Below are 26,161 nucleotides of genomic sequence, written 5' to 3' on the forward strand. Positions count from 1 at the left end.
CTGTTTGTGAAATGTCGGCACATCTTAAAGTACTACTTAAAAACAAATGAGCGCGGGCCTTCGAACCACACGATCGAGGTTCAATTCCCAGTCAGGGCACATGCCTGGGTTACAGGCCAGTTCCCAGCAGGGGACTCACGACAGGCAACCGTACATTGATATTTTTCTCCTTCTCTCCTTCCCTTCCTCTCTAAAGATAAATAAATAAAATCTTTAAGAAAGTGAAACTCACAGATGCTGAATGACTTGAAAGAGAAAAATCCATTATGTTCCAGTGCGGGGGGTGTGTGATGACCACACCGCTTCTCCCAAGATGTTGTATGAGACAGACCCTTGGGTCTGCAGTGACTGGGCCACTTTTAAATTCTTAACTAAAAAGAGAAATGTAATCAAAGGGATTAGTCTCAATAAAATTAACTTTTATTTTAAAAGATTTTAGTTTGCTTTTCTTTTCAAAGTTTGATTTTATTTCTGAAAAAAATATTTCCTTTCACTTTAAAGTATAAGATTTTCTTTAAAAGTCCAACCTGTAAAGTTTATCATTTTTACAGCTATTTAAATGTGATAAAATAACTATTACTTATGGCTAAATAATAGAACCTGGTTAATGTCTACAGCCAGAAGGAATGAATGAGTAAGATATTTCTTTTCACTAAGACAACCTATTGTCAGTTTAAATAAGGACTTGGTTGCAGATGCCACTCTGTGAATCCTGGTAATAAGACTCGAATCAATGAGATCTAATCGAGTGTCAATTTTTGTTTCTGTTAGTGACTTAAAATTAAGGCAGAGCAGAGCTAAACAGAAAACAGAAAGTAGAAAACGATCATTTTGTCATGGGCATAAATACATGAATGATTCAGAAAACTCTTCATCTGGGCTTCCTCACAGCGTGACAGTAACATTAGGATTGATTGTACTTATCTTAAGAAAAATAACTTCTGTTTAATGATGGTGAGTCACTGTCTTTTACACAATCCATTTCATTTTCCCCTAGAAAGGCAGTTATGAAAGATCGCTGGACTAGGCTTCCTAGCCCTGTGTTCCAGGCCCAGCTCTGCCTGTACAAGCTGGGAACCCTCAAGCCAGTGCAGACACCTCTCTGAGCCTCAGTTATCTCGCCTGCAAAATGGAGCTACTAGTAATTTCTGTGCTGCCTACCTCACAGGACTGTCATGAGGACAAAATGGGTTAGACTGTAAACTGTAAAGTGTTGTCCAAATGTGAGATAACATGCTTACCATCCTCATTTCTCTTTTGCAGAAGATTTAAATGTACTTCTTTGGGGTGTGTGTGTGTGTGTGTGTGTGTGTGATGGAGAGACCCACGTGCTGCTTTGAGAAGCATATTGTTTGTGTCCAGTTACTTTGGGAACCTGCTGACTTGTGATTCCCATGGAGGGATTTGTGCTGCAACCTAACACTTGCCACGCAAGGTGTGGGCTCTGCCTATATGCAAATTAAACTTTGCCTTTCTTGAAATCTCAAATGTCTCACGAGTCTCTTCATTTAATTCTTTTTGTATTTTTCTACTTTGTCTTCTTCTTACCAATACACTCCTTCAGAAGTGTTTTAAAGTCAGGAGGGAAAACCAGAAGTTCCTGTTGCAGGTACTCAAAATCAGATAATTTGAAGGACATCAAAAGAGATTTTAAGGGTCATCTAGTCCTTCTGTCTCTCCAGAGTATAAATCTTTCCTGTGACACCCTGGCCCGTGTTTGGCTGCCTCCGGGCACACACAGCTCAATACTGTCCGAACAGCTCTGTTCGCCTGATGTCAACTCAGTGCTGGTGAACAGGCTGTGGGGAGAAGACAAGCTTCGGGGGGGGGAGGCCCAGAGCCACCACCACCAGCTCTGACCTTGGACAGGCTCCTGGGCCTTCTGAGGCCAAGTTCCTCATCTATAAAATAAGACTCATATCTGCCCCTAGAATTACTGCATTTTTATGTGGAATAATATATATGAAAATATTTTGTTTTAACATGTAGATAAAGTTGTCCTAATCTTTAGGGCTGAAGAGACCATAAGGCAGCTGTTGAACACAAGCAAAACTGAGAAAAGGAAGAATTTGGGTTCCTCCCATCCCCTCAGCTTCCCTTCCCACTCAGGAAACGAGCACTCAGGCTGGAGGGAATCAGAAAGCCTGGTTCCTTTCACCTCCTTCCTTGGCCATCCTTGCCTGTCAGTAAGTCTGGGTCCTGCGATGTCCAGGCTCCAACAGGGTTGAGGGACAGAAAAGAAAGAAGCCCCAAACAGATTTCCTCAGAAGCAAATGATGTGGAAGTTGTGTATTTCACATCTGTTCCTGTCCTTACGGTGAGAGCCAGCCACGTGACCACGCTGGCTATGAAGGACGGGTGCAGCCCCTGGACTGTGACGAGAGTTGGCAATGATGGAGAGGAATAAAGACATACAACAAGGATCGTGTCTGAAGGATTGTCGGGAATCTGGAGTCTGCTGTGAATCACATAGAGGTTTCCACCCCTGCTGGTCACCCTTATAATGTGCTTGAAGGTGACCAGGGCCCCAAAGAGTGGAACCCCCTTTACTCAACCATGTTCCAATTTCTCTTCTTCTGACCTTCTTCACTAGCTCACATGAAACTGCACTGTAAGATGAAGGATGAAGGTAAGGTGTGTGGGTGGGCGCCGTGAATATCACTTAGGAAGGAATTGGGAAAAGACGAAAAGAAGCACTTCTTATTGCAACTACCATTCTTTAAACTCTTTGTTTCCACGTTCTCCAAAGCCTCATCTTTGGGTCGGGCATCTGGGTTATTTGAGGGTCACTGGATTTATTTCACTTGGTGCCTAAACTGACTCAAAACTGTATGTGTGCAAAAAACTATTTTGGGAAGAAATAACCCTAGATTGCCCTCACCCCTGTCCCTAACCCCGACCCACAGAGTCACTCCCCAGCAGCTGCTCAGCCCCACAAGACCTCCAGTCCCCTGCTCATTGTGCCAGGAGAGGCCCCCAGGGGCCCAAGGTGCCTGATTCATCACGACAGAGTGTGTGCACTGGGAACTCTGACCCCTCAGAGGATAATGCAGTCAGTTTGGCTGGTCCCAATTCACAATTGTTTTAATGAAGTTACAATAGAAGGGCCTCGAAAATATCTGAATATGTCATATGTAGAAAGAATAAGTATCACTTTGTAACAAATTCTATTTAATGTAAGCTGGGTCATTATAATAACGCAGAAGTTCACTGAGGTGTGACGAATACACAGCAAAGTGCATGAATCTTAATTGTAAAGCTTGAGAAATTTTTACATATTTGGGCACCCATACAACACTCCCAAATCAGGGAATATTTCACCCCCCAGAAGGCCCTCTCCTGTGCTCTCCCAGTCAGTACCCACATGCAGAGAGAAAATAGCTATTTTTGCCATAGGTTAAGTTTCAAATAATTGGAAACTCTGAAAGAGAGCCCCATCTAGGTGGAAGGTTATTTCCAGGCTCCACCCTCTGCCCCGTCATCCCCTCTGAGGTTGGGATGGGCCCTGAGGAGGAAGGGAAAGGAACCAGTTGTCGGTGTGTGCACATGGCCGCAGAAGCCGCCTACGTGACAGTTGCCAGGGGCCTAAGCGAGCTCCCTCTGCAAAGGCAGGGCTGCTGTCCAGAGTCCTGGTGGGTCATTGCTATTTGCGGTCAACCTTTCCGGTTCGTGGCAGATGTCCCAAGGAGGGCTATTTTTAAGCAGGATATGCCCTGCGGGGTTTTCTGGGTGGCACACTAAGCTGGTGTGGATAGAAAGTGAGACTGTGTAGCAATCTACTTCAGAAGAGAACCACGATTGTTATTGCCCCCTGGATGCGGGCGCCAGACAGGTGGGAAGGAGGTCCCTGGCGCAGAGGTCCATCAGCAGTAGTGCAGCCGGAGCTTTCGACAGCTTCTCCCTCTCAGAGCTCGACTCGGGTGGGGTGGGGGTCATTCTGCAGACCTCACCCGGGCCCTAGAGATGGTAATCCTGAAGGAAGGTAGAAAGGAGTCCCCTAACAGGACTGACAGTTTTCCTGGCATTCCCCTCCACCTTGAAGCCAGGTCCTGCCGGACTTGGCAGCCATTGGGCTGAGTTGCAGGCCCCCAAACACCTCTCAGAGCTCTGGGTGAAGCAGCTTGCAAGACCGGGTTTGGGGGAGGGAAAGGTTTCAGAGGAAGGGCAGGTGCTAGAAAGAACCCAGGGCTCGGTGGCAGAGAAGTCAGTGGCTGGCCTTCAAGGGCACAGCTGGGAGAACAAGTGCAGCCAGAAGTCCTGGATGGGATTGGCCAGAAGGGCCCCAGCCCCGCCCAGCCCGGGAGCCTGTTCCAGGCCAGGCCCTGCCAGCCCCTCACACAGCTTGGCTGTGTGCTTGCAGCAGGACTCTCCGGAGACTCCGGCTCCAAGGTCAGTGACACCCATGCCCCTCGGTTTTATTCCTCCTAAGTGGGGGCATTGCTAGAGCCAGTGTGAGGGGTCTTGTGAGCAGTGGACCCAGGGCTGTGGGCCGGGACCACGTGGAGGATGGTTGTCCCCAACACTTTTGTGATAATGAAAGAAGCCCTGAGCTGAAGCCTCGGGGCTTCAAATCCTGTCCCCTGCACACAGGCCCAGGTCCATCCTCGGGGACATTCTGGTGCCAGACCTCTATCAGAAGTTTTTGATAGAGAATCAGAATTTTTTTCTTGATGGGGAAAAAAATCTCAATGTCATTAAATGTGGGATTTGAACCTTCAACTTTCCCTTGTAATTTACAGAGACTAATCGATCTGTTTCTGGAAATGGTCCCCTCTGCAGCATCAGAAGAGGTGCATTTTGGGATATACTGACTGAAAAATGAACCCTGCGAGGCCCTTGACAGGAGCTAATTACTAATTGTCCCAACAGCTGGGTCCAATTTAAACTGGTTCATATTCTTGCTAGAGATTTCTTTTTGAAATAAGGAGCCAAGTACCCATTGTTCCCCGCTGGAGGTAAAAATTCTGCAGCGTTGGCCTCGGTGTGTTACATCTCCGGCAAAGGCCCGTCCTGTGCTGCTGGGGTCGGTTGGCTCTCGGGGAGCTGGTGTCAGGCCAGTTCTTGTTTCCTGAGCGCTGACGTCCCCCCCTGCCTTTGTGGGTGTGGAGGGGTCACACTGGTCAGAACAAGCCAAACCCTCCTGGCTCTCTGCATGCTGCTGCTCAGACCTGCCGGCTCTGCGACCCCCACGGGGTCAGCTGTGTTCACATGAGGCAGCCCTTAGCGCCCTCGTGCGAGGCCCCACCGGTGCAGGGTGTGCTGTTTTCAGGGGTGCCCTTGCTCCTGTCCGCAGACCCCACACTGCCTCTTTCCTTGGCATGTTCTCTCTGTTCTCAGGGAGGACAAGACTGCCATGAGGACTTGACAAGGGGCTTCCTGACCAAGCAGGCTCTCAGGGGAGAGCTGGGTATTACCAGGCTGTGGGAGCACCCCACATCCTCCTCTGCATTTATAGGGGCGCCTTCTCCCAAGACCTTAGCCTCCGGAGTTAAACCTTCCGTGGGTTGGGGCACCATTCCAGCAAAGCACACGAGCACCACATGCTCCTACGGACTGTGCCAGCTGTGGGATCGAATCGCCTCCCCAGAGAGTGGGCCAGGTCTGCTTTTCTGAAGCAGTGGCTGAGGAAGGTTCAGGAAACTGTGGAGAGTGGGGATAAAGCACGGGCAGTCCTGGGTGTTCAGGGGCCAGCGGGAGATTGCTTCGGGAACAGACTTGGTCCTGGCCCACAGGCCCCAGGTCTCCGTCCCTGCCACAGCTTAGAGAGGGTTGCATCCGTGGTCTCAGAGGAGGCCCTGCAGGAGCTCGGGTCGAGCATTCTTGGAGTTCCTGCCCACTGAGTCAAGAATCCCGGAGGGAGCCTGTGTTGAAGGTGACTGCCGGAGGTCACAAGCACCCCTGCCTGAGAAGCCACAGAGAACCCCGAACTCGGGCAGGGAAGAGGGCTCCCTGTCCTTTACAGCATTTCAAAGGACTAGGTGGTTCTCACTTGCTATTTGCTTAAAAACAAACTACCTTAGACAGGAGGTGGGTAATTGCCCTACGTCTTCATCACAAGGAATCCTAGGAAAGGCCTCTGACTTACAGGTAAAGACTGTAAACATGTCCTGCCTACGACTTTTCTCTTGCTGAATAGAGCAGAGATGCCAGGGGGGGCCCCTAGGCCAGCAGTACATCCAGTGGGGATGAAGTCACACGAGCCCTTTGCTCTCTTACAATGGGGGGAGACAACCATTTCCTGCTGGCCTAGGAGACTGGCATTCGTGGGTGTTTGTTCAGTGTCCTGTGGAGCTGGCCCAACCCTAGATGCCCACTATTTTGGGGTGACCCTCTCTGGATGGAAAGCTGACATGTAGTCCTGTCTCTTCCCTCAGGCCCCAAGGGGCTCCGGCACATGGGCACCATGTACTACTGGACCAGAGATAACTCTGAGTCAGCAGAATGGCACCCACGATCTCTCCATCCAGGACATTCAGGATGACCAGGAGGCTCAGAACTGAGGCAGTAACAGAACCCAAGGCCTCTGCATTCCAGGATGTCATGAAACCAGACAAAGCCTTAGGCCAGGACACAGACTCCTAGCACACTTGCCAGGACAGAGACATATCCAGCTCTTGAGCACTCTGACCAAGGGGTTTTAGTGTGTGGCTCTTGTGTGTTAATGGAGAGGGCAAGTGTAGGATAAAACAGCATCATTGCCTTTGGCTGTCATCTTCCCCCCACCCCTGATCTACCCCCCTCCCGGTAAAAATCTCCCAGGCTTGGAGCCCAGGAATTCTGCCACATTTAGCCCTGATGCAGTAAATAATGCTTTACAAATCAGGAGTGTTCCAGAGGTTAGGGAAACTGAGGCAGACAGCTTCCACAGAGCTAGAGAGCATTCCCTGCTCCCCTCTGCAATCCTTACTTCTGTACAAGGCGGGAGAGGGGTGGGATGGAAAGAGAAAGCAAGAACAAATCTCAGAGAAAGGCAGACTGGCCCAGAGTCCCCAACAATGCTGTCTGTCCAGTTGGAGACCTGACATCAAAGTGGAGTGGGCAGAGGTACCCTGGCATCCGGGCCACTTCAGCAGAAGCCCGAGGACAAGGAAAGAGAGCAGGCTTGTAATATTCTGGGACTCAGAGTCACATGCTCTGAGGTGATAATCCTACGACTAGGAGCCGCTGTGATAAGTGCATTTCTATGATCTTGGGGGTTTAACCAAGTGGCGTGATCCCTGGCACTCTCAGGTCCTAAAGCACAAAGGTCATTTTCCTGCAACTGCTGATCAGTGGGGAGCTGCCTGTAAGCTGTGAGGTCTGCCAGAAGTCCGAATCCAGGGCCAAAGACAAGCCTGGGTTCAAGTCCCAGCTCTTTCCATGTGCTGGCCCTGAGGTATGAAGCAGGCCACTTACCCTCTCTTGAGCCTCAGGTTCCCCCTCTGTAAAATAATGCCCCCTTGGCAGGATTGTTGCAAGTACTGGAGACTGTTTATAAGGCCCATGGTGTGTGGCTCATGGCAGGAGCGCAGTAAATGCCAGTTGAAAAAAAGACAATGCGGTTCGACCATGTGTGCAGAGGTGGAAGGGACCTTCTGGGCGGCCACAAACTAAAAATCCTCTTTTTTAAAAATATTTTTCCCATATTATATTCTGGTGAAACAAACAGTCATGGACTTCAGGCGGCTTGACATTCACAAGGTCTAAAACTACCCAGATTTTCCCAAGCAGTACAAAGAGGTGTGGGGGAGAAAAATGAACAGAACTGCAGGAGGGGCTCTGGCCCCGGAGGTTCTTTCTCTTGCCCTTTGATCTCTGTGTCCTGGTTCCGAGCCTCTCGGTGAGGCCGTCTCATCCAGCTTCTCTGCTTTCCAGACACTCATCCAAGAGGAAGGATGACCAGTGCCTTCTCAAAGCTGCTAACTGGCCGCAATGCTTCTCTGTTATTTACCACCTTGAGCACCAGTGCCCTGACCACAGGGTACCTGCTGAACCGGCAGAATGTGCGTGCAGATGCCCGAGAACAGCACAAGCTATTCCCTCCAAGGTAAGTCCTCTTGGCTTAAAAAAAAAAACCCTCCAGGCGCCAGCAGGAATGTGCTTTCCCCTGCTGGACACTGCCTTGGAGAAGACTGAGTCAAACTGACCCGTTAGGCAAGGTCACCTGTGGCTGACTCAAGGCAGCATAGCATCCGTATCCCTGCCGGGAGCTTGCAGTCTGGTTAGATAGTAATAACAGTCATAGTTAACGTTTGTTGAGCACTTCTACGTGTTAAAGCACTAAATATAGAGCACCTATCTTATTCAGCTTAGCATCCCTTTGTAATGAAACAGAGGCTTAGAAAAATTAAATAGTGCCCATGTTCACACAGCGAGTGCAGCCAAATGCAAATCCAAGGACAATGGTGGTGGACTCATGTCTCTCTCACTGCTACGCTGCCTTCTGGAAAATCTGATGTTACCCTGCTGATTTGAAGCATCAGCTTTAAAGGACATTGCAGATGGGACGTGGGGGTGTGGCATGAGGATGGACTCATTTTCTCAGCCCTTGGAACCTGGCCGTGAAGGAGAGAACACACACTGAGCAGAGATGGAGTGCAGAGCTGGCTTTGCAGGGTTCCGCCTAGGCAGGTGTAGATGGGAGAGTTGGGGAAGCTCGGATCTCTGGGGGTGGGGTTACAACTCCCACCATGTACCTCAGGAATTTCGGAGGTGAGACTGCCTATGTTTGAACCTGTGGTGGTCCTAAATCCCCTATTCTTCAACCAGTTCATATCTCAGGGTAAGGGAGCACCCCATGCTATTTCTTTCTGTGCATTATTCCCACAGATATTTACTGAGTGCCTGTTTCAAAAGCCAGACAGTGTTCTCAACAGAGCAGGTGGCCAAGGAGCTTGCATCACAGGGAGAGGCTGGATAAATGACTGCATTTCTATGTAGTGCTGCATGTAGGGTTTCGGCCTCTTTACCACTCAGCCTAAGGAACCAAACTGTGCCTATTGTATTTTACAATAACTTTAGGGTTAAAAAACATCTTCATGTGATTTCGATTTATTTTCTAGTTATTTTCACTCGGTCACCTCTTCACATGAACAGGAGCCGCAGTCTGGGACTGCCTTAGCCCACATCATGGCCCAGGTCCCTTTCCCTGGCAGTTCAAGAGGCTTTTTGTTTTTGTTTTTTAATCTGGCTCACTTAAGTCATAACTCCTGGCCAAGTGTCCCTGTGCCTCCGGGCTAAAGAGAGCCTGGTGGAAGGAGGGGCCGACGGAGCCCCTTCACAGGCCCCTGCCTTCAGGGGCTGCTCACGGAAAGCCTGTCCCCTTGGTACACAGTGCGGACTACCCCGACCTTCGAAAGCACAACAACTGCATGGCTGAGTGCCTCACCCCCTCCATCTACGCCAAGCTCCGAAACAAGGCGACGCCCAGTGGCTACACCCTGGACCAGTGCATCCAGACTGGAGTGGACAACCCCGGCCACCCCTTCATAAAGACAGTGGGCATGGTGGCTGGTGACGAGGAGTCCTATGAGGTAAACTATTAGCTGTTGGTTCCAGAATGGTGGGAAGCGGGAGGCTCTGGGTCCCAGAGTCCTTTCCTCTATGGGTCCAGCTTGCTGCCTTCTCCCTCAGGGCTCCCATAATGGGAAACCAGCTTCAGAACATCTGAAATGTTTTCTAATGAGCCTACAGTTTTTCAGGGCCAAGGCTTCCTTTGCTGCTGTGCTAGAATGGGTTGCATGATGGAGTTCTCTGAGATTAACAATTGAATAAATCGGTACAGGAAAAAAGTAAAGTCTTTTACTTTATTTTATTGGTGATGTCTATCCACCTGTAAGAAACTAAAAGATGACGTGTTAGTGGCTGGGCTGTACTGAGGGGTGAGGATGGTGTGATGTGTCTTCAGTTTGAGAGTTAGTGGTTACACAGCCACCGTAGCAGCCCGGACTTCTGAGGTCAGGGCTCTTGGAGAAATCCCATGATTTCTGCATCCTCAGCCTCAGGCAGAAGCACAGGATGGTATGCTGCGAGGGGCACTCGGCCACCACGCAGCCCTCTCCACAGAGCAGCTTCTCGTAAAATGTCTCCAGCCTGCCTCCCTGAGGTCCACCCTCCTTGCACCTTCTGCTGCAGGAAACTAAAGGCAGTTCCCTAGGAGGCCGCCATCAGGAGCCGGGAGGGGCCGGCTGGAGGAAGCGGGACGGGTGGCTCCTTTCTGCACAGCAGGGCACACGCTGGGCTCTGAGACCCCGACTAGAGCTAGCTCCCTGGACCCAACATACCCCCCGACTTCCCACAGCTCCCTAAGCCTGCAGGCTGCTCTGTTATGACTTCTCTTAATGTTCTTTTACCTAAAGGTTGTTCCTGAAGTTCTTAGTTTTATAAAAATAGATTTTGCATGAGATATTTGGGGCTGGGAAGGCCCTCACAGGGTGACAGGCCCCTGCTTTGCCCTGACTGACACTGTATACTTTTCTTCTGGTGCAGCCCGCTTTCCATGAAATTATGGTGTTGCTTAAACTGACTCCCTCTGGACCACAAACCGCATAACCTCTGATCTGGCAGCTTCTTTTATCCCGCAAAGGAGAAAACCCTCGAGTTCTGAAACGCAAGATTTTCTTGTTCAGCCTGATGGCCGTGGGCTTTGTCCAACAGTTAGGGAGGAGGGTGCAATGACAGGGTCCTGCGACCTCGCCCTCTCCCAAGGGGCAAGGTGCTTCCAAGAGGTTTTCCCGGTATAAGTCTATCATCACCATCACCATCCACTAATCCACTCTCCCACCCATTTCCTGCCTGGTAGTCTTTTACTAGTAGACGAAACAAGTAAAGAAGAAACAGGAGCACCTTTCCTCCCGCAGGTGTTTGCCGACCTTTTTGACCCTGTCATCAAACTCAGGCACAACGGCTACGACCCCAGGGTGATGAAGCACCCCACGGATCTGGATGCGTCCAAGGTAGGCTCAGTCTCCCCTGGCCCCTCCTGTGAAGCTGGCAGTCCAGAGCCCGCGTGCGGGATGCCTGAGAGCAGGGCCTCTGGGTCCTATGCCCCTTAAAAGGTCTGTGATCCCGGAGTACAGCACACTTCCTGGAGGGCCACCCCCAGAAGGTCAGGAAAGTCCCGAAGGCTTTGTTTTCCTTGATAAATACTGCTAGGGTGGTGTGGCCACTAACTGTAATCCTTTCCTCAAAGCGATTCCTTTTCATAACACACGCAACTGGGTGTGTGTTGGGGGGGGGGCATGGTATATTAGAGGCCGCGCTGTGCAAATAGCTCTGCCTTACCTCACTTTTCTGTAAAGCACCTACTGTGCACCCTGAACCCCAGAATGTGTCTACTATGTTGGTTGTGCAAATGTGCCCAGAGCCCCAGGGTTCCTTCAGGGACACTGCCAGTCAGCAGGTTGTGGCTGTGGCACGACCGCGTTCCCAGCCGGCTGCGGTGACCCCACGCTGTGCTCTGCAGATCACCCACGGGCAGTTTGACGAGCGCTACGTGCTGTCCTCTCGGGTGCGCACTGGCCGCAGCATCCGCGGGCTGAGCCTGCCGCCGGCCTGCAGCCGAGCGGAGCGCAGGGAGGTGGAGAACGTGGCGGTCACGGCCCTGGATGGCCTCAAGGGGGACCTGGCTGGCCGCTACTACAGGCTGTCCGAGATGACGGAGCAGGACCAGCAGCGGCTCATCGATGTGAGTGGCCCCTACACGCCCGGGGCTGCCTGGGGTGGCGCTGAGCAGGAAGCCCAGACCCGCACAGTGCTCTCTCCCCCGGAGCTCAGGCCCCTGTCCTGGCTCGGAGCTTGCTGGGGCTTCCGCGCGTTCAGATTGGTGAAGATGAGGCCTCGAAACTTTAGGTGAAGCCAGGCAAATACTCTAAGGGTAAAATCTGCAGAGGAAACTCCTATATGGATTTGGTGCATTGGGGATCTGTGGGTGAGGGTGAATGGAGGACTCCCAGCTTGTTGGTGAATAGGAACAATTGGGTGTGGTAAAGCCTGTCTGCACCCTGAGGATGGTCCCCATTACCACACGGGAAAGCCTGGAAACTAGGCCTGGAAAGGAAATTACCCAGGTGGAAGGCCGGCCCTGACTGGCATTGGAGCCAGCCTCTGGGATTCCTGCTGTCTCCACATCCTCCATGCCCTCACGCTAACTCTAGAGTAGAGAAAATGCACGTGTCTTACTTATTTCTCCTAGCACAGCTAGAACAGGATGGCAGTTTCAAAAGAAACTTTAAACTGAAGTCCAAGAAGTGGCAGAAACAATGTGTCATTTAGGAAGATGCAGGGCCACCAAGGGTGCCTCAGTTTCAAACCTGAGGGGTCAGCTCCACAGGCTGTGGGCCTCTGTCTCCTGGGCCCTGCAGCCTTTGGGCCAACCTCCCCCATCGGGTCACAGACCCAGCCCTCCTGCACCTCAAGTAGCCTCTTCCGGTTTCCAGCGTGTGGGGCACACTGTTTCGGGGGCAGTGACAGTCTACAAGCCTGTCCTAGCCCAAGTCTCTGACCTCTTCTTCTCAGAGGTGGAAGGAAGACTCCCCCCACCAACATCCCCCCCCCCCGCCCGCCCCAACATTCCCATGATTCCTTACTCCAGTGCAATGATAACTGAGTTCATGGTACCATATCCCTGTCCTTACTATGTACACACAGAAAGACGAATGCCAGTCACTTGACATTGGTTTTGACATGGAGAATAGTGTATTGAAGGCACAAGCGTGGGTGTCATAGGTTGGAATCCAGGCTCTACCACCTCCTAGCTTTGTGATATCCTGCAGGTTATTTTCTTTCTGAATCTCAGTTGTTGTTTTTTTTTCCTGCTTATAAAATAGAATGATTACACTTACCTCATAGTGTTGTGAGATTTAAGGAAATAAACTAAAAGCACACAGCATAAAGCCCAGCACGTAGTGAGCATTAAATTAGTGGTGGCTGCTTTTATTTACAGATCATTATTTTACATTTCTAATACCTTTTAAGGAAAGGAATGGTAGTGAAGGAACCAGTAACGTTAGTAACGTTAGTAATGGGGGCTGTGCAGAGCAGACTCTTCAGGAGAGCTCCCCCACTCACTGCCCACTCCGCATTGCGTAGGGTTGGGGCTCGGAGGGTTCACGTATCGGTAGTGATGCTTTTTTCCATCTGGGCTAAACACTTGGGTTTCAACCTTACCTGTACACTAGAATCACCTGAAAAGCTTTTAAAAATCCTGATGTCAGCACCGCACTTTGTAAAAATGGTCAGGATCTCTGGGGGCAGGGGTGGGGCATTAGTATTGTTTAGAGTGCCCAGGTCATTCTAGTAGGCAGCCAAGGCCGAGAACCACAGCCTGAGACACCTTGGCCACCATTATTTAGTTGAAACTTGGCTACCTGGCACTGTCTGGATCCTGTCTGATCCAGGATCTGTCCTGTCTGATCTCATCAGTTTCTCCTTTCTGCTTTGTCCCTTTGGCCTGCAGGACCACTTTCTGTTTGACAAACCAGTATCCCCTTTACTAACATGCGCCGGGATGGCCCGTGACTGGCCAGATGCCAGGGGAATCTGGTACGGACATAGCATTTCCTTTCTGCGATGTGTCCTAACCCAAAGTTGCCGTGACTTGCACCTGACAGCATGCCCGGTTCCAGTTCACTGGAGAAGAGAGTGTTCAGAAATTGTTTGCATGTGTAACACTTAAGTACTGTAATGCTTCTAAGAAGTGTAAGAATGTTTGCTGGTTTGAATGAATTATGCATGAGGAAAAGACTGTATTTTTAAGAAAAAAATTAGCTTCGTATTATCAGACTTTACAGAGAATGTTTCATGACATTAAAACAAAAGAACAGAAAAAGAAAAATAAATATTGAGGCTTTAAGCAAAACCCTACATGGAGGAATGGATATGGAATAGAAATAGGTTTTATCTTGGCCGACTTTGATCCCGGGTCCTTGGTAGGTTACGACACCACCCAAAACAGACAGGCTGACAGTACTCATGCGCAGCCGCCCAGGGGGTGGGGAGGCAGGACCTGTAGGGCAAACTTGAGTGAACCGATCTGTACCACAGGCTTCAGGTAAAATCCTTCTTTATTTTTTTTTAAGGACAAGATTTTGGTTGAATCTATTAGGAAACAAAATACTCTTGTTAGTGTCAAAGCCAAATGTTACGATAGTTGAATTATTGTCAGACTAGTCTGCTGAATGAGGGAGATTACATTCTTGTTGGGTAAAAACATGACATCTCTAAGGGTTGATGTTGCTCTTACTCTTCATCCCGTCGTGGGAACAGTATTTTGTAGTACTTGTTCAGGCACAATTAAGAGATTAGGGCCGTCTAGGAAATGAGAAATGTGAAATGAAGCAATCAAGCTACAGAGGTAATGGGAATTTTCATGTGTTGAAACAAATATAATTAACACTCAACACCATATTTCTCTCTTCATTAGGCATAATTATGACAAGACATTTCTCATCTGGATTAATGAGGAAGACCACACCAGGGTAATCTCTATGGAAAAAGGAGGCAATATGAAAAGAGTATTTGAGCGATTCTGTCGTGGACTAAAAGAAGTAAGATGTTATCAGATTTTTCTGAAGATCACTAAAATAAAATGTATTTATTTATTTTTCATTATTAAAAGACACTACAGCAACTTCCAGGATGGGGCTAATTTTCTCTAGGCATCATGGCACTCACAGTGCACACCGTTCTTCCTGCTGTGTGGGATGTGCTGAGTGAATGGATACGGGAGAACCCCGTCATTTGTTCTCTGTTGTAGGTAGAACGCCTAATCCAAGAACGAGGCTGGGAGTTCATGTGGAACGAGCGCCTAGGGTACATTCTGACCTGTCCTTCGAACCTCGGCACGGGGTTACGGGCTGGTGTCCACGTTAAGATCCCGAAGCTCAGCAAGGTAATGGTACAGAGCCAGCGGCCCTGTTGGGTTCTTTCAGGATCGGCTCAGATGGGACTGTTTTATAGAGGGGGCAAATGTCACTGCCCATGACTTAACCCCTACTTTCTGTATGTACAGCCAAAATAGTGAGAAAGGTTCAAGTTTACCTCAAAAAGACATTTATATCAGTAGGAAAGAAAGATGAAGGACTGTAAGAAGGGGCTGTGGCTTCAAGAACAAGAAGGTGAAGTCTCCCCCACAGAACAAATCTGAATAGGTAGGCAGGCTGCTCTGCTCCTCGGGGTTCCTTCCATCTCTGTCTCTCCCAGTGCAGAGGTTCACAGACTTGAGGCTGCATCAAGGTTACCTGGAGACGTGCAGAAGCACAGATGGCTGGGCCCCCTGCATAAATGCGTCCCTACGAAGTCTCCAGGCGTTACCGATGCTGCCGCCAGGGCACTACACTTAGAGGACCGCTGTCTCAGGGCATTGTCCTCTCTGCACGGTTACTGTCAGGCCCCACGTTCTGGCTCATGGGGAGGGGGGAGAGCAGGCAGGTGTTTCCATGTAAGGATTTCAGGTCTGGGCCCGGAAGTGGCACACATCGCTCTGCCCACACTTAGCAGGCGGTCACTCCCTCAGCTCCACGTGGCCAAGCAGGGAAAAGGGGTTCTGGTAGGCAGCTAATCTCTACACCAAGTGAACCCAATACTTGAAAACAATTTTAGAAAATGTGCTTCTTGTCCAAAAAAAGGTGGAAATTTTTGTTGTTCAAAATTCCAATGCTAAAAAATTATTTGACATGGATGACTTCATGGTTTTAATTGTACCAGTGAACTATTATATAGATGAATAATAAATACTCACCAAAGCTGGCATCCAGCTGCCAAAAAAGCAGTATAGAAGTTAATCACTTGAAACCTATATAATTTTATTAACCAATATCACCCCAATAAATTTAATAAAATAAAAGAAGTTAATAATAGCTCTGCAACCTTCTAGCTGTGTGACCTTGGGCAAATAAATACCTCTGAGCCTTAGTTTCCTCATCTGTGAAATGGGGGTGAAAGCAACACCCACGTCATGGGGATATTGTAAAGTCTGAAAGTTGCAGCACACCCCCTGGCTGGTGTGACTCAGTGGATTGAGTGGCAGCCTGCAAACTAAAGGATCGCAGGTTTGATTCCCAGTCACATGCCTGGGTTGCAGGACAGGTCCCTGGTAGGGGGTGCTCAAGAGGCAACCACGTATTGATGTTTGTCTCCCTCTCTGTCTCCCTCCCTTTCCCTCTGTCTAAAAATAAATAAACAAATAAATATTTTACAAAAGAAAAAAAGTTCTAGCACAGCACACTGGTACATAGTAAATGTATGCTTAATAAATATTGACTGTTAGTGTCTCTCATTTTCTAAGTGAATGTGAATCCATTCAATAACACTGAATGGATTTTGCTTCTCACCACACTGTGTTCCCCCGTCCCAGGACCCCCGCTTTTCTAAGATCCTGGAGAACCTGAGACTGCAGAAGCGTGGCACGGGTGGTGTGGACACTGCAGCGGTGGCAGATGTGTATGATATTTCCAACATAGATCGAATCGGTCGATCAGAGGTAACCTCTCTCTCCCTCTCTGAATACAAACTAACAAAATCAGCCTACGAGATAGAGAAGTAGCCTGAACAACCTTACCTTATTCACAAAATTTGAGACCTCCTCTTTCCACATTCAGTCCCAAGTCAGGTCAGTATTTCATTCTGCAGTGCTATTCTTCCATGGGAAATAACGGCATAAAGGTAAGCACAATGTAAGCTGGGAATGCACAGCAAGTGAAAGAATTCATAGAGGGGCTGTTGTCACCCACTTGCCCTCGGGGCTGTTCCTGAGCTCGTCAGGAGGAGGAGCACTAGTATGCTGACGGACAGCGTTTCATCACTGTGAAGTCAGAGAAGAGGTGTGGTTGCCCTCTCGTTAAGGGTGGTAAAATGGTGGAATTTTTTTATGATTCTGAATGTCTTTTGGTGAAGGCCATATGCTGTCATCAAAGTGTCATTGTCATAAAGTGTCAGTGTTAGACACTTTAAGATTCTTGATACTTTTAGAAATATTATTTTTAGGGCTAAAATAGGAAATATTGTATGTACTAGGTATATATAAGGTTATGCTCATAAAATAATCCTTAGGATTCTGAGGATACATAGGACGAAAGGGATTCATAAACTATATACAGGCCTGGAGCAATGCATGGAGGGAAGCACAAAGAGCACATGTAAGGTCCTGGCTGGGTGACTCAGTTGGCTGGAGTGCTACACCACAAACCCAAAGGTTGTGAGTTCGATTCCCACTTGGGACGTGTGTACAGGAGGTAACCAATTAATGTTTGTCTTTCACATTCATGTTTCTCTCTCTCCCTCTAAAAAAAAATGTCAATAAACGTATCCTCAGGTGAGGTTTAAAAAAAAAAGAGCACAGTTAAGGAACATGCATCTGAATCCTAAGCAAATGCCGATCTCGGCACATTGTACCAACTTACCTAGATGTGCTCTCATGGGATGTATTATGCTCATCGTTAATTTAAAAGCCTCTTATTATTATTACATACAACTTTTAATAACTCAGTGGCTGGTTATTAAATCTGTGGATTATCAATGCTCGCTTTTCTTCTTAGCCAGTTTTTGAATATTTCATTGCCTGTTGGTATCCCTACCAGTAAACTTAGGAAAAGAAAGGAGAAAATACTCAAAACAGTTAAATCAGCCTGTGTGTTTTAGTACCTGAAGAAGTACCTGCAGAAGAAGCAGTTAAAAATGTCACAGCTTCTGAAATTTGCTGAATAATGTGTGGTATTATGAATAAAGAAAATCTGGACCTAGATTTGTCTGCTTCTAATAATGACTAGGTTTCTAATAATGGAAAGCAAGGCAGTTGTCGCTTTGAAAAAAATTTTTATGTCTAATTAAGTTAAAGTTAATAGATGATCACTATAAAAGCTAGGAAAATGTCAAAAAGCATTAAAATTTAACCTAATGACCCTGAGATAACCATTGTGAACATTTTTCTGATTTTCTTCCATTATTACAATTATTTTTAAAAAACCTTTTTTTACAAAATTTGGTATCATATACCTGATATTATAACAAAGCTTTTTCCCAATGTATTCTAGTCTAAGCATTTTCCTATATTCAAGACATGTTTAATAACAGTCCATCAGAGATAGCCTGTTATCTTTTTAATATCTCCCTGGTTATTTGATGTTTTGTTTGACTATCTCTATACGTAACTCTAAGACAATCTCTTTACATAAGCCTAATTACAACTCTGATTATTTAGTTAGGATAAATTCCTAGGAAACGAATTCCTGGGCTAAAGGTGAGTTTCCTATCAGAAGATTTATACCAAGATAGAGTCCCCGCTGGCAATGAATGTGACCCCATCTCACCACACCCTCTTCAACACTGGGGTAGGCCAATTGGATGAGTAAAAAAGAGGTTTCTTTGCTTAGTCATGACTAGCTTTCCGATCCAACCCTCTCACGGAGCCTTAGTTTCTTTGTGCAGGAGAAGAGGTGGGCAGGGGACTGCCTAAGGTATGTTCAGTGTATTACTCAGCAATCCCTCCCATCCTTGCTGTTCATCCTTGTGTTAAGTATTTTAGTGCAGTCTGGAGTTAACTAATTGCTTGCTGACTTAGTTTGGGTCTCTACTGGAACAGTGCATGTAATTTGTTAGGGAGGTGACCCCAGGGAAAATTCATATGTAGATATGCTCTAATTTAAGAAAATAAATATTTGTAAACAAAAGTTCAGTAGTTTTTCAAAAAGCAGACATTTTAAAAGTTTATCTTAATATAAATCACAAAGTTTCCTTTAAGTAGAAACTTGTCTGGTACACTGAAATCATGATTTAATTGCTAAATATCTGATCTTAAACAATTTTTCAGAAAGACATTCACTGTGTAAATGATAATATCTGAACTATAGCATGTCAGAATCCAGGTCCAGGCCAAAGCACAACACAAAGGTGTCGGTGTGTACTTTTATCTTTAAACAAACTGTTATTTCACAGCTGAGATTGATGTGGAAAAAGTTTCTGAGATGGAAACTGAGGGTTTTAATATATAAAGAAACTTTTCACACTCCAAGCAGTTACCCTGCTTTAACTAAAGAAGATTGGGAGAAGCCCTGTAAACATCAGTACTTCCCATCTTTGACAGTGACCCTCAGGCATCTCTCCTCCCACAACCCCCGAGGGAAATAACGAGGAGAAATGGTTAGAAAGTCTAGCTACTGCAGCAAGCTCTCATTGTCCCAGTGTTAATCACTGCATTGCATGTGCCTGGTATGAAAATTAATCATTCATCTTTTTCACGTCAAAGGTGGAGCTTGTCCAGATAGTCATCGATGGAGTCAATTACTTGGTGGATTGCGAGAAGAAGTTGGAGAGAGGTCAAGATATTAGGGTGCCGCCGCCTTTGCCTCAGTTTGGCAAGAAGTAAACTCTCCCCTTCCCAGTTTATAAAGAATCTGTCTGCTGGTATGACAGACACAAAGATACTTATACTCTGAGAGTTTTTGTAGACTTGGGAAAATGTAAAATTGTATATCCTGTCTATCTTTACAATAAAACTCTCCTTAATCTCTTTGGTTTTTCTGTTTGTTTTCTTTTTTAATGCTAGTATGGGACAAACAACATCCAATTACAAGTAGCAGGAAGCAAAAATATTCTAAGGCAATGATAAAAATAATATTTGTAATTCTACTTACACACAAATGTAGAAATCCTCCAACCATCTAGATGCTGCTATAGTCAATCAGCCCTTTAATAAATCCCTTTGGACACCACTGGAAAATGGTGAACCAATACAATTTTATGACAAATAGAACAAGAAGAGATTCATTTCCCTTGAAAGTGTAGAAATGATGGAGGCTATCTATTCAGGACTTGCTATAGCAAGGGAGTCAGCAACCATCCCTTGAATTTGGCAGACACTCCGAGGCAGGCATGGGAAAGCTTTATGGCGAGAGCAGGGAAAGGCCTCAGGTACACTCTGAGTGGGGTTGCTGGCATGTGGCAATTGGAGGTAGGCCAACTAGAAGCAGGGTGTACTATGGAATTGCTTTGGAGAGTACATCTGACATTCTCTGATTGGTCCTGAAGTGGAAGCAGGGACAGCAAGTGGGGAAGCCGGCAGTCACTGACCAAGCCTGTCTCTGGGCTCATGGCTACAGAGATTGTAGTCTGACTTCCTGAGCTGATTGCTGCAGAAGTTGAGGGTCAGAATCTGTTATCACATAGCCTGACCATTGTCTGTTTATATATTCTCCCCAAAAGCAATCCAAAACTTGATACCTGAATTATTGTAAATGTGTTCACTGCGATTCGAAAGCTGATTCCTTCCCTCAGCATGCAGGCCCTTACCTTATCTCACACCTTGTTATTCTTTTCCATTCATCCTGTGATGTTTATGACCCAAAGGGCCCTGGCAGAAGAGGTGGGAGCAACTAATTCTGTAACAAGTTATAAAACCACTTCACATACAAAATAAAAATGCTGTTAGCTTGAATAACAGAAATGAGATTAAGTTCTGAATTCTGTGAGTACTGTAGGTGCTCCAGTTAAAACAAATCTCTGCTGTTGTGTAAGCATTTGTCTTCCCTCCTGCTACATTTTAAAAATATGCTATAAGAAGAATATACTTGTGCTGGAGCTCATAGGCAGCACACTAACTGGTTAGTGTCAAATTGATACATGGTCGAAACTTAAAAGAAGAAACCACCCCCAATATAATTCAGGACATCCTGCAAAAATCCCTGAATGGGATGAGGTGGAGGCATGTCCTACAACCAATCCTTGTAGACCAAAGAGGAATCAGAACCCCAGGCAGTGACTGGCATTATGGGGACAGAGGGACAAAGGGATAGAAGGTAGAGAAGACCGGTGTCATGGCCAAGCGTGTTGACTCTACAGCCACATTGCTTGGGTACAGGTCCCAATTCTTCCACTATATGAGATTAAATGATTTACTTAGCCTCTAGGTTCCTCAGTTGCCTTTGTATAAAATGACAACAATAATAACACAAATCTCATAGGGTTGGTGGGAGGATAAAAGTAATCATTATAAAGTTCAACACATTGTAAGCACCATGTAAGGGTTTGCTGAATAAATAATGAACAAAGGAATATTATAATATTAAAATCTATCCCTAATATCCCTTAAAACCATGAAGAGACTAGATAGAGGCACATACCAACATTTAATTTTTTTAGAAGCTGAAAAACAAGCCCTGGCATAAAAACGCACATGGCTATCGACATGAAAAGAAAGCATGCCTAGTCGCCTCTAGCACAGCACCCCAACATCAAAAACACCATCACAACAGGAATTAACTGACCAAGGCACAAAGCTAACATCTCTCTCCTTTTTTGTTGCACTTTTACCTAATTCACTTCTCATTTTTAGCCATTAGATCCACTCATCCATAACCACACTAGCACTGGCCTTCAGTATTGGCTTGTGTGCAGACCGTTAGTACTTAATCTTTATCTTACCTACATTCGAAACCCTTGATTTGTGGGGCTGTTCGACCTTTATTGTATTACCAGAAATGTACTCCTATGTGGCTTTACTCTTTAAGAAGAAGATAATTCATAACTAAAGATAGTCATTTAAACCAAGTCTAAAATGGATTCCTAAGCACTCAATCTGACACTTCCCTCTTTTTGAAATCCTCCATATTCATCAAATACCCTTCCCTGACAGCTCTTCGACAATTTTCAGATCATGTAATAGCACTCAAATTAGATACAAGAATATCCTCTCTCCTCAAGCATTGCCAAGCATTTAAATGACATAATTCTGTTTGCAGAAGTTGTGGTAAATTATACTTTGACACAAGAAACTAGCACATTTGCAGTGTTACAGTGAAAATAACCAATTTTTCTTATGTGAAAGATGAGTCAATTGGACGAGGTAAAGGGCTTTTAACTATAAATTCTAATTGAATGCTGTAGTTTTCAGCCAAAGTAGTATGCAGATAGTTCCTGTTTACTAAGATCCAGTTCAGTCATTATTCAAGAAGCAGGACTTCCAGGCAAGGCAGTGGCAGAGGTAAATGTGGTGCTTCCATCTTCCCGCAACCACACGAAAAATACAACTAAACTGCGGAACGACAATCATTCAGAGCTGCCTAAAATTCATTGGAATGGAAGTCTTACAGCTAAGGATATTTTAGAAAGCCACATTGAGACTGATAGGAGGGGCAGAGATAGAGAACATGTTGGTCCCACATTCATGTGTGGCAGATAAAAATCAGGAGGGGTGTTCTCTCAGCTGTAGAAGTCCCCCCTAAGGAGCAAGGGGTCTCAGTTTAACACCAGCTCTCCCCTAGCCCAGACTTCCAGTGCCAGGAAGAGAAGAGCCCATAACTTCTGGCTGTAAAATCCAGCAGGGATTGTGACTGAGTGAGACAGAGAGCTTCTGGAGTCCCAGACAGTTCCTCTCAAAGGGCCTGTGCATGGACTCACTTGGCCTCACTCTCCCTGAGTCCCAGTACTGGGGCAGCAGCTCGAAAGGGACATATGAGGAGTAACTGAACTGTCTGGCATCAGGGTGAGAGCTAGAGGGGCAGCTTTCTCCTAGACAGGAGCACTGGCAGAGGCCATTATTCCTTCATTGAGTCCTCCCCACACAGACCCAGAAGGTGGGTACCCATATTTGAGTCTCCATAAACCTGGCTAAGACTTCACCCCACCCTGGAGATTCCCTGAGACCTTGCCCTGCCAAATTGTAGACCCACCTCAACTGTTTCCAGTCGTTTTACTATACAGATGGCCTGTCCTGGCTCATGTTTCAGGCTTTCCTAAAACGTCTCAAACAAGCAGCATTTAGTCTCAGCACACCCTGTATCTCTCATTAAGTGGCCCCAGGCTTAGTACTAGTGTGGCTAGTGGCAGACAGGCTAGTTGTTTGTTCACAGCTTGGCCTCTCCTGGGCACCTCCAAGCCCAGCACAAGCAGCAGCCATCCACAGATTGCTTTGTAGCTCATGCTGTGTGGCCCTGGACAGAAAACAGGTGGCAGCTGACTTTTGCCTGCATCTCTTGGGAGGCTCTAGAGCCAGCACACCCGCTGGACACTTTTAGACCACAGCAAAATACCACCCAATCACTTCCACAGGTACCACTCTCAGTGAGTGGACAAGGCAGGCACAAGAGCCCTGCTGAATTAAGCCCTGCTCTTTAGGGTGAGCCCCTGCACAGCTGCTCCTCCACAGTGGTAGCAACCAGTCCTTGCAGCTGATAAGCCTGGGGGTAAATCCATCCCATTGACTTGCTGACATCAATCAAGGATCAACTACAACAGGACAGTGTACACAGCTCACATGAGGCGGGAGGAGGCAGTGCACCTGGGTGTCCAACATGGGTGAAATGGGGAGGCTATGCCACTGGACCCTACAAGACACCTACTACATTAGGCTACTCTACCGAGTGCAGGAGATGTAGCAGCTCTACCCAACACACAGAAACAAATACAAAGAGTCTGCCGAAATGAGGAGACAAAGAAACATGTCCAAAACTGAAAGAAAAGAATGAAGCTCCAGAAAAAGAAGTAAACAAAATGGAGACAAGCAAGCTTCCAGATGCAGAGTTCAAAACATTGGTTATAAGTATACTCAATGAACTCTGGGGAAGAGTAGATGAATTAGAACTTCAACAGCATATAAAAGGACATGGAAACCATAAAAAAGAACCAGTCAGAAATGAAGGATACAGTAAATGAAATGAAGAGAAATTTACCAGGAATCAACAGTAGAGTAGATTAAGCCAAGTATCAAATCAGTGATTTGAAATATGAGAAAGCAGAAAACACTCTATCAAAACAGCAAGGAAAAAAAGGTATCCAAAAAAATGAAGATAATGTAAGGAGCTTCTGGAATAACTTCAACTATAATAACTTTCACATCATGGGGATACAAAAAGAAGAAGAGAGAGAGCAAGAAATTGAAAACTTTTTTGAAATAATAACAGAAAACTTCCCTAACCTGGTGCAGGAAATGGACATACAAGTCCAGAAAGCACAGAGAGTCCCAAACAAGATGAACTCAAAAAGGCCCACACCAAGATACATCATAATTAAAATGCAAAATGTTAAAGACAAGGAGAGAAACTTAAAAGCAGCAAGAGAAAAGCAGTTAGCTGCCTATAAGGGAGCTCCTATAAGACTGTCAGCTGATTTCTTAAAAGAAATTTTGCGGGCCAGAAGGGATTAACAAGAAATATTCAAAGTGATGAAAAGCAAGGACCTATAACTAAGGTTATGCAGCAAATGATTTCAAATTGAAGGACATATAAAGAGCTTAAACAGTATTATATGAAATGTTAAAGGGTCTTCTTTAAGAAGAAGAAAGATAAAAATATGAACAAAAACGGCAATAAAGACTTATTGACAATGAGATATAAAAAACAAAATAAATGAACAAGCAGAACAGAAATAGACTCATAGGTACAAAAATCACTTTGATGGCTGTCAGATGGGAGGGGATGAGGGATGGCTGAAAAAGGTGAAGGAATTAAGAACTACAAGTTTGTAGTTACAGAATAGTCATGTGGGAGTAAATTACAGCATAGGAATATAGTCAATATTATTCTAATATACGGTGTCAGATGGGTACAAGATTTATTGGGATGATCACTTAGTAAGTTATATAATGTGTAATAATTCTAACCAAGGGTGTACACCTGAAACTAATATACTATTGTATGTCAATTTTAATTGAAAAATAAAAATGATTAAAAAAACAAAAATATTCAAGAAGCAGTGATGTCAACAGAGCATTCTTCTAAGTCACAGGACCTTTTTAATTTGCTATATTCTTTGCATCTGAGGAATACCACAGCTAGAGTAGGCTTCGATGGCTGGGAAATTATTCTGGCTCTCTTTCATGGGGGAAGAGAAACATGGGTCTTTCTCCTAATTTCTGTGCTGTCATCGTACAAACCTCAGTTCTTGAATGTCTCCCATCTCAAAAAATTCAGTTCTCGACCAAGTTGTTCATGGAAAAATGTCCTAGGTATCGAACCAAAATTCGGTTCTCACCCTGATAGTCCTTTCATGCTGATACACACCTATAAGTTTAGTCATACGGCTCAGGCATTATTTGGATTTTGAACAAATCACTTCTTGAATAGCCTCCTGGAATGAATTAAGTTTGAGAACCAAGATTCCACTGCATGCTGGCTTATGGGGAGCTGGCTAGTCCACCCTTGGCCAAAATTTATAAAAGAGCATATATTGCAAGCAGCTGAAAGGAGTTGTTCTGAGGTCAAAAGATTTGCTGTAAATTCAGGCTCGGCCGCTAACGAGCTACATAACCAAGGGAAAATTATTTAATTTAATTGTCTTGGTTTTATTTCTACAGTGGAAATCATTTATTCCTTACTAAGATTTACTTGTGATTAAATAACATAAGACAGTGACTTTATTTTCTTTCTTTTACTGTAGCCTGTGGGAAGAAATACAGTAGAACCCAGTTCATGGTTATACATATGGTTCTTCTATATGTAATGTGTCATTTTTCTCTGACTCAGGTTTTTCAGCAGTTTGCCTATGATAATGCCTAACTGGTTTCTTCATATGTATCCCATTTGGAGGTGTCACCACACAGACACCACTGACATTAACCCCATCCCCAGGCCCCCACCCCTTCCTGGAGGATAGAGGGTGGGGTGGAGAGCTCCAAGCTTCTACTCATGGCTCAGTCTTCTGGTGACTTTCTCCCATTTTGAAGCCACCTAGGAACCCACCCATAGTCCCCTCATCAGAACAAAAGATGCTCCTCTCATCTAGGACATTCTAAGGGATTTGAGTGTCAAGAACTGACAACAAAAAATGCCCCTGGTGCTCTCACCATTTGGAAAATTAGAAGAATTTTAGGAGCTCTGTGCCAGGAACTGAGGGCAGATATCATATACTCTATTATTTCAGAAGTTCTATTCAATATTAAAGTACATTTCAGAAAAACAAGGATGAAGCAGGACATTTTGTATGTACAAACATGTAAGTTCATTAAGAAGACTTAAAAATTCTAAATATGTGCCCATCTAATAACAAGTTTCAAAATACATGAAGCCCAAACTGAGAGAACTGCAAGAGGAGAGACAAGTACACAAATCCCTCTCTCAGTATTGTATCAGACAAATAGACAGATTATCAGGCAGAATCCAGAGGACTTAAACAAGAACATCCACTGTGTTCGGGTCTGCCTAGAAGCAGATGCCAACAGAGGATTCAACATGAAAGTGACTTCTGTGGGGAGGGA

General features: G+C 45.9%; 1 protein-coding gene across 1 annotated transcript; it reads left to right on the forward strand.

The window, feature by feature from the left end:
• The first annotated feature begins 4,312 nt into the window (after positions 1-4,312).
• CKMT2 (creatine kinase, mitochondrial 2) lies at positions 4,313-19,483 on the forward strand. Its single transcript, XM_037032371.1, has 10 exons — positions 4,313-4,389; positions 7,855-8,026; positions 9,314-9,512; positions 10,839-10,934; positions 11,444-11,665; positions 13,436-13,521; positions 14,402-14,525; positions 14,735-14,869; positions 16,334-16,459; positions 19,220-19,483. Exons 2-10 carry the CDS (start codon positions 7,875-7,877, stop codon positions 19,337-19,339), a joined length of 1,260 nt encoding a protein of 419 aa, XP_036888266.1. The 5' UTR covers positions 4,313-4,389; positions 7,855-7,874; the 3' UTR covers positions 19,340-19,483.
• The last annotated feature ends 6,678 nt before the right edge of the window (positions 19,484-26,161 follow it).

Source organism: Sturnira hondurensis, unplaced genomic scaffold (genome assembly GCF_014824575.4).
Source record: "Sturnira hondurensis isolate 20B ecotype Veracruz unplaced genomic scaffold, ASM1482457v3 Scaffold0021354, whole genome shotgun sequence".
NCBI lineage: Eukaryota > Metazoa > Chordata > Mammalia > Chiroptera > Phyllostomidae > Sturnira > Sturnira hondurensis.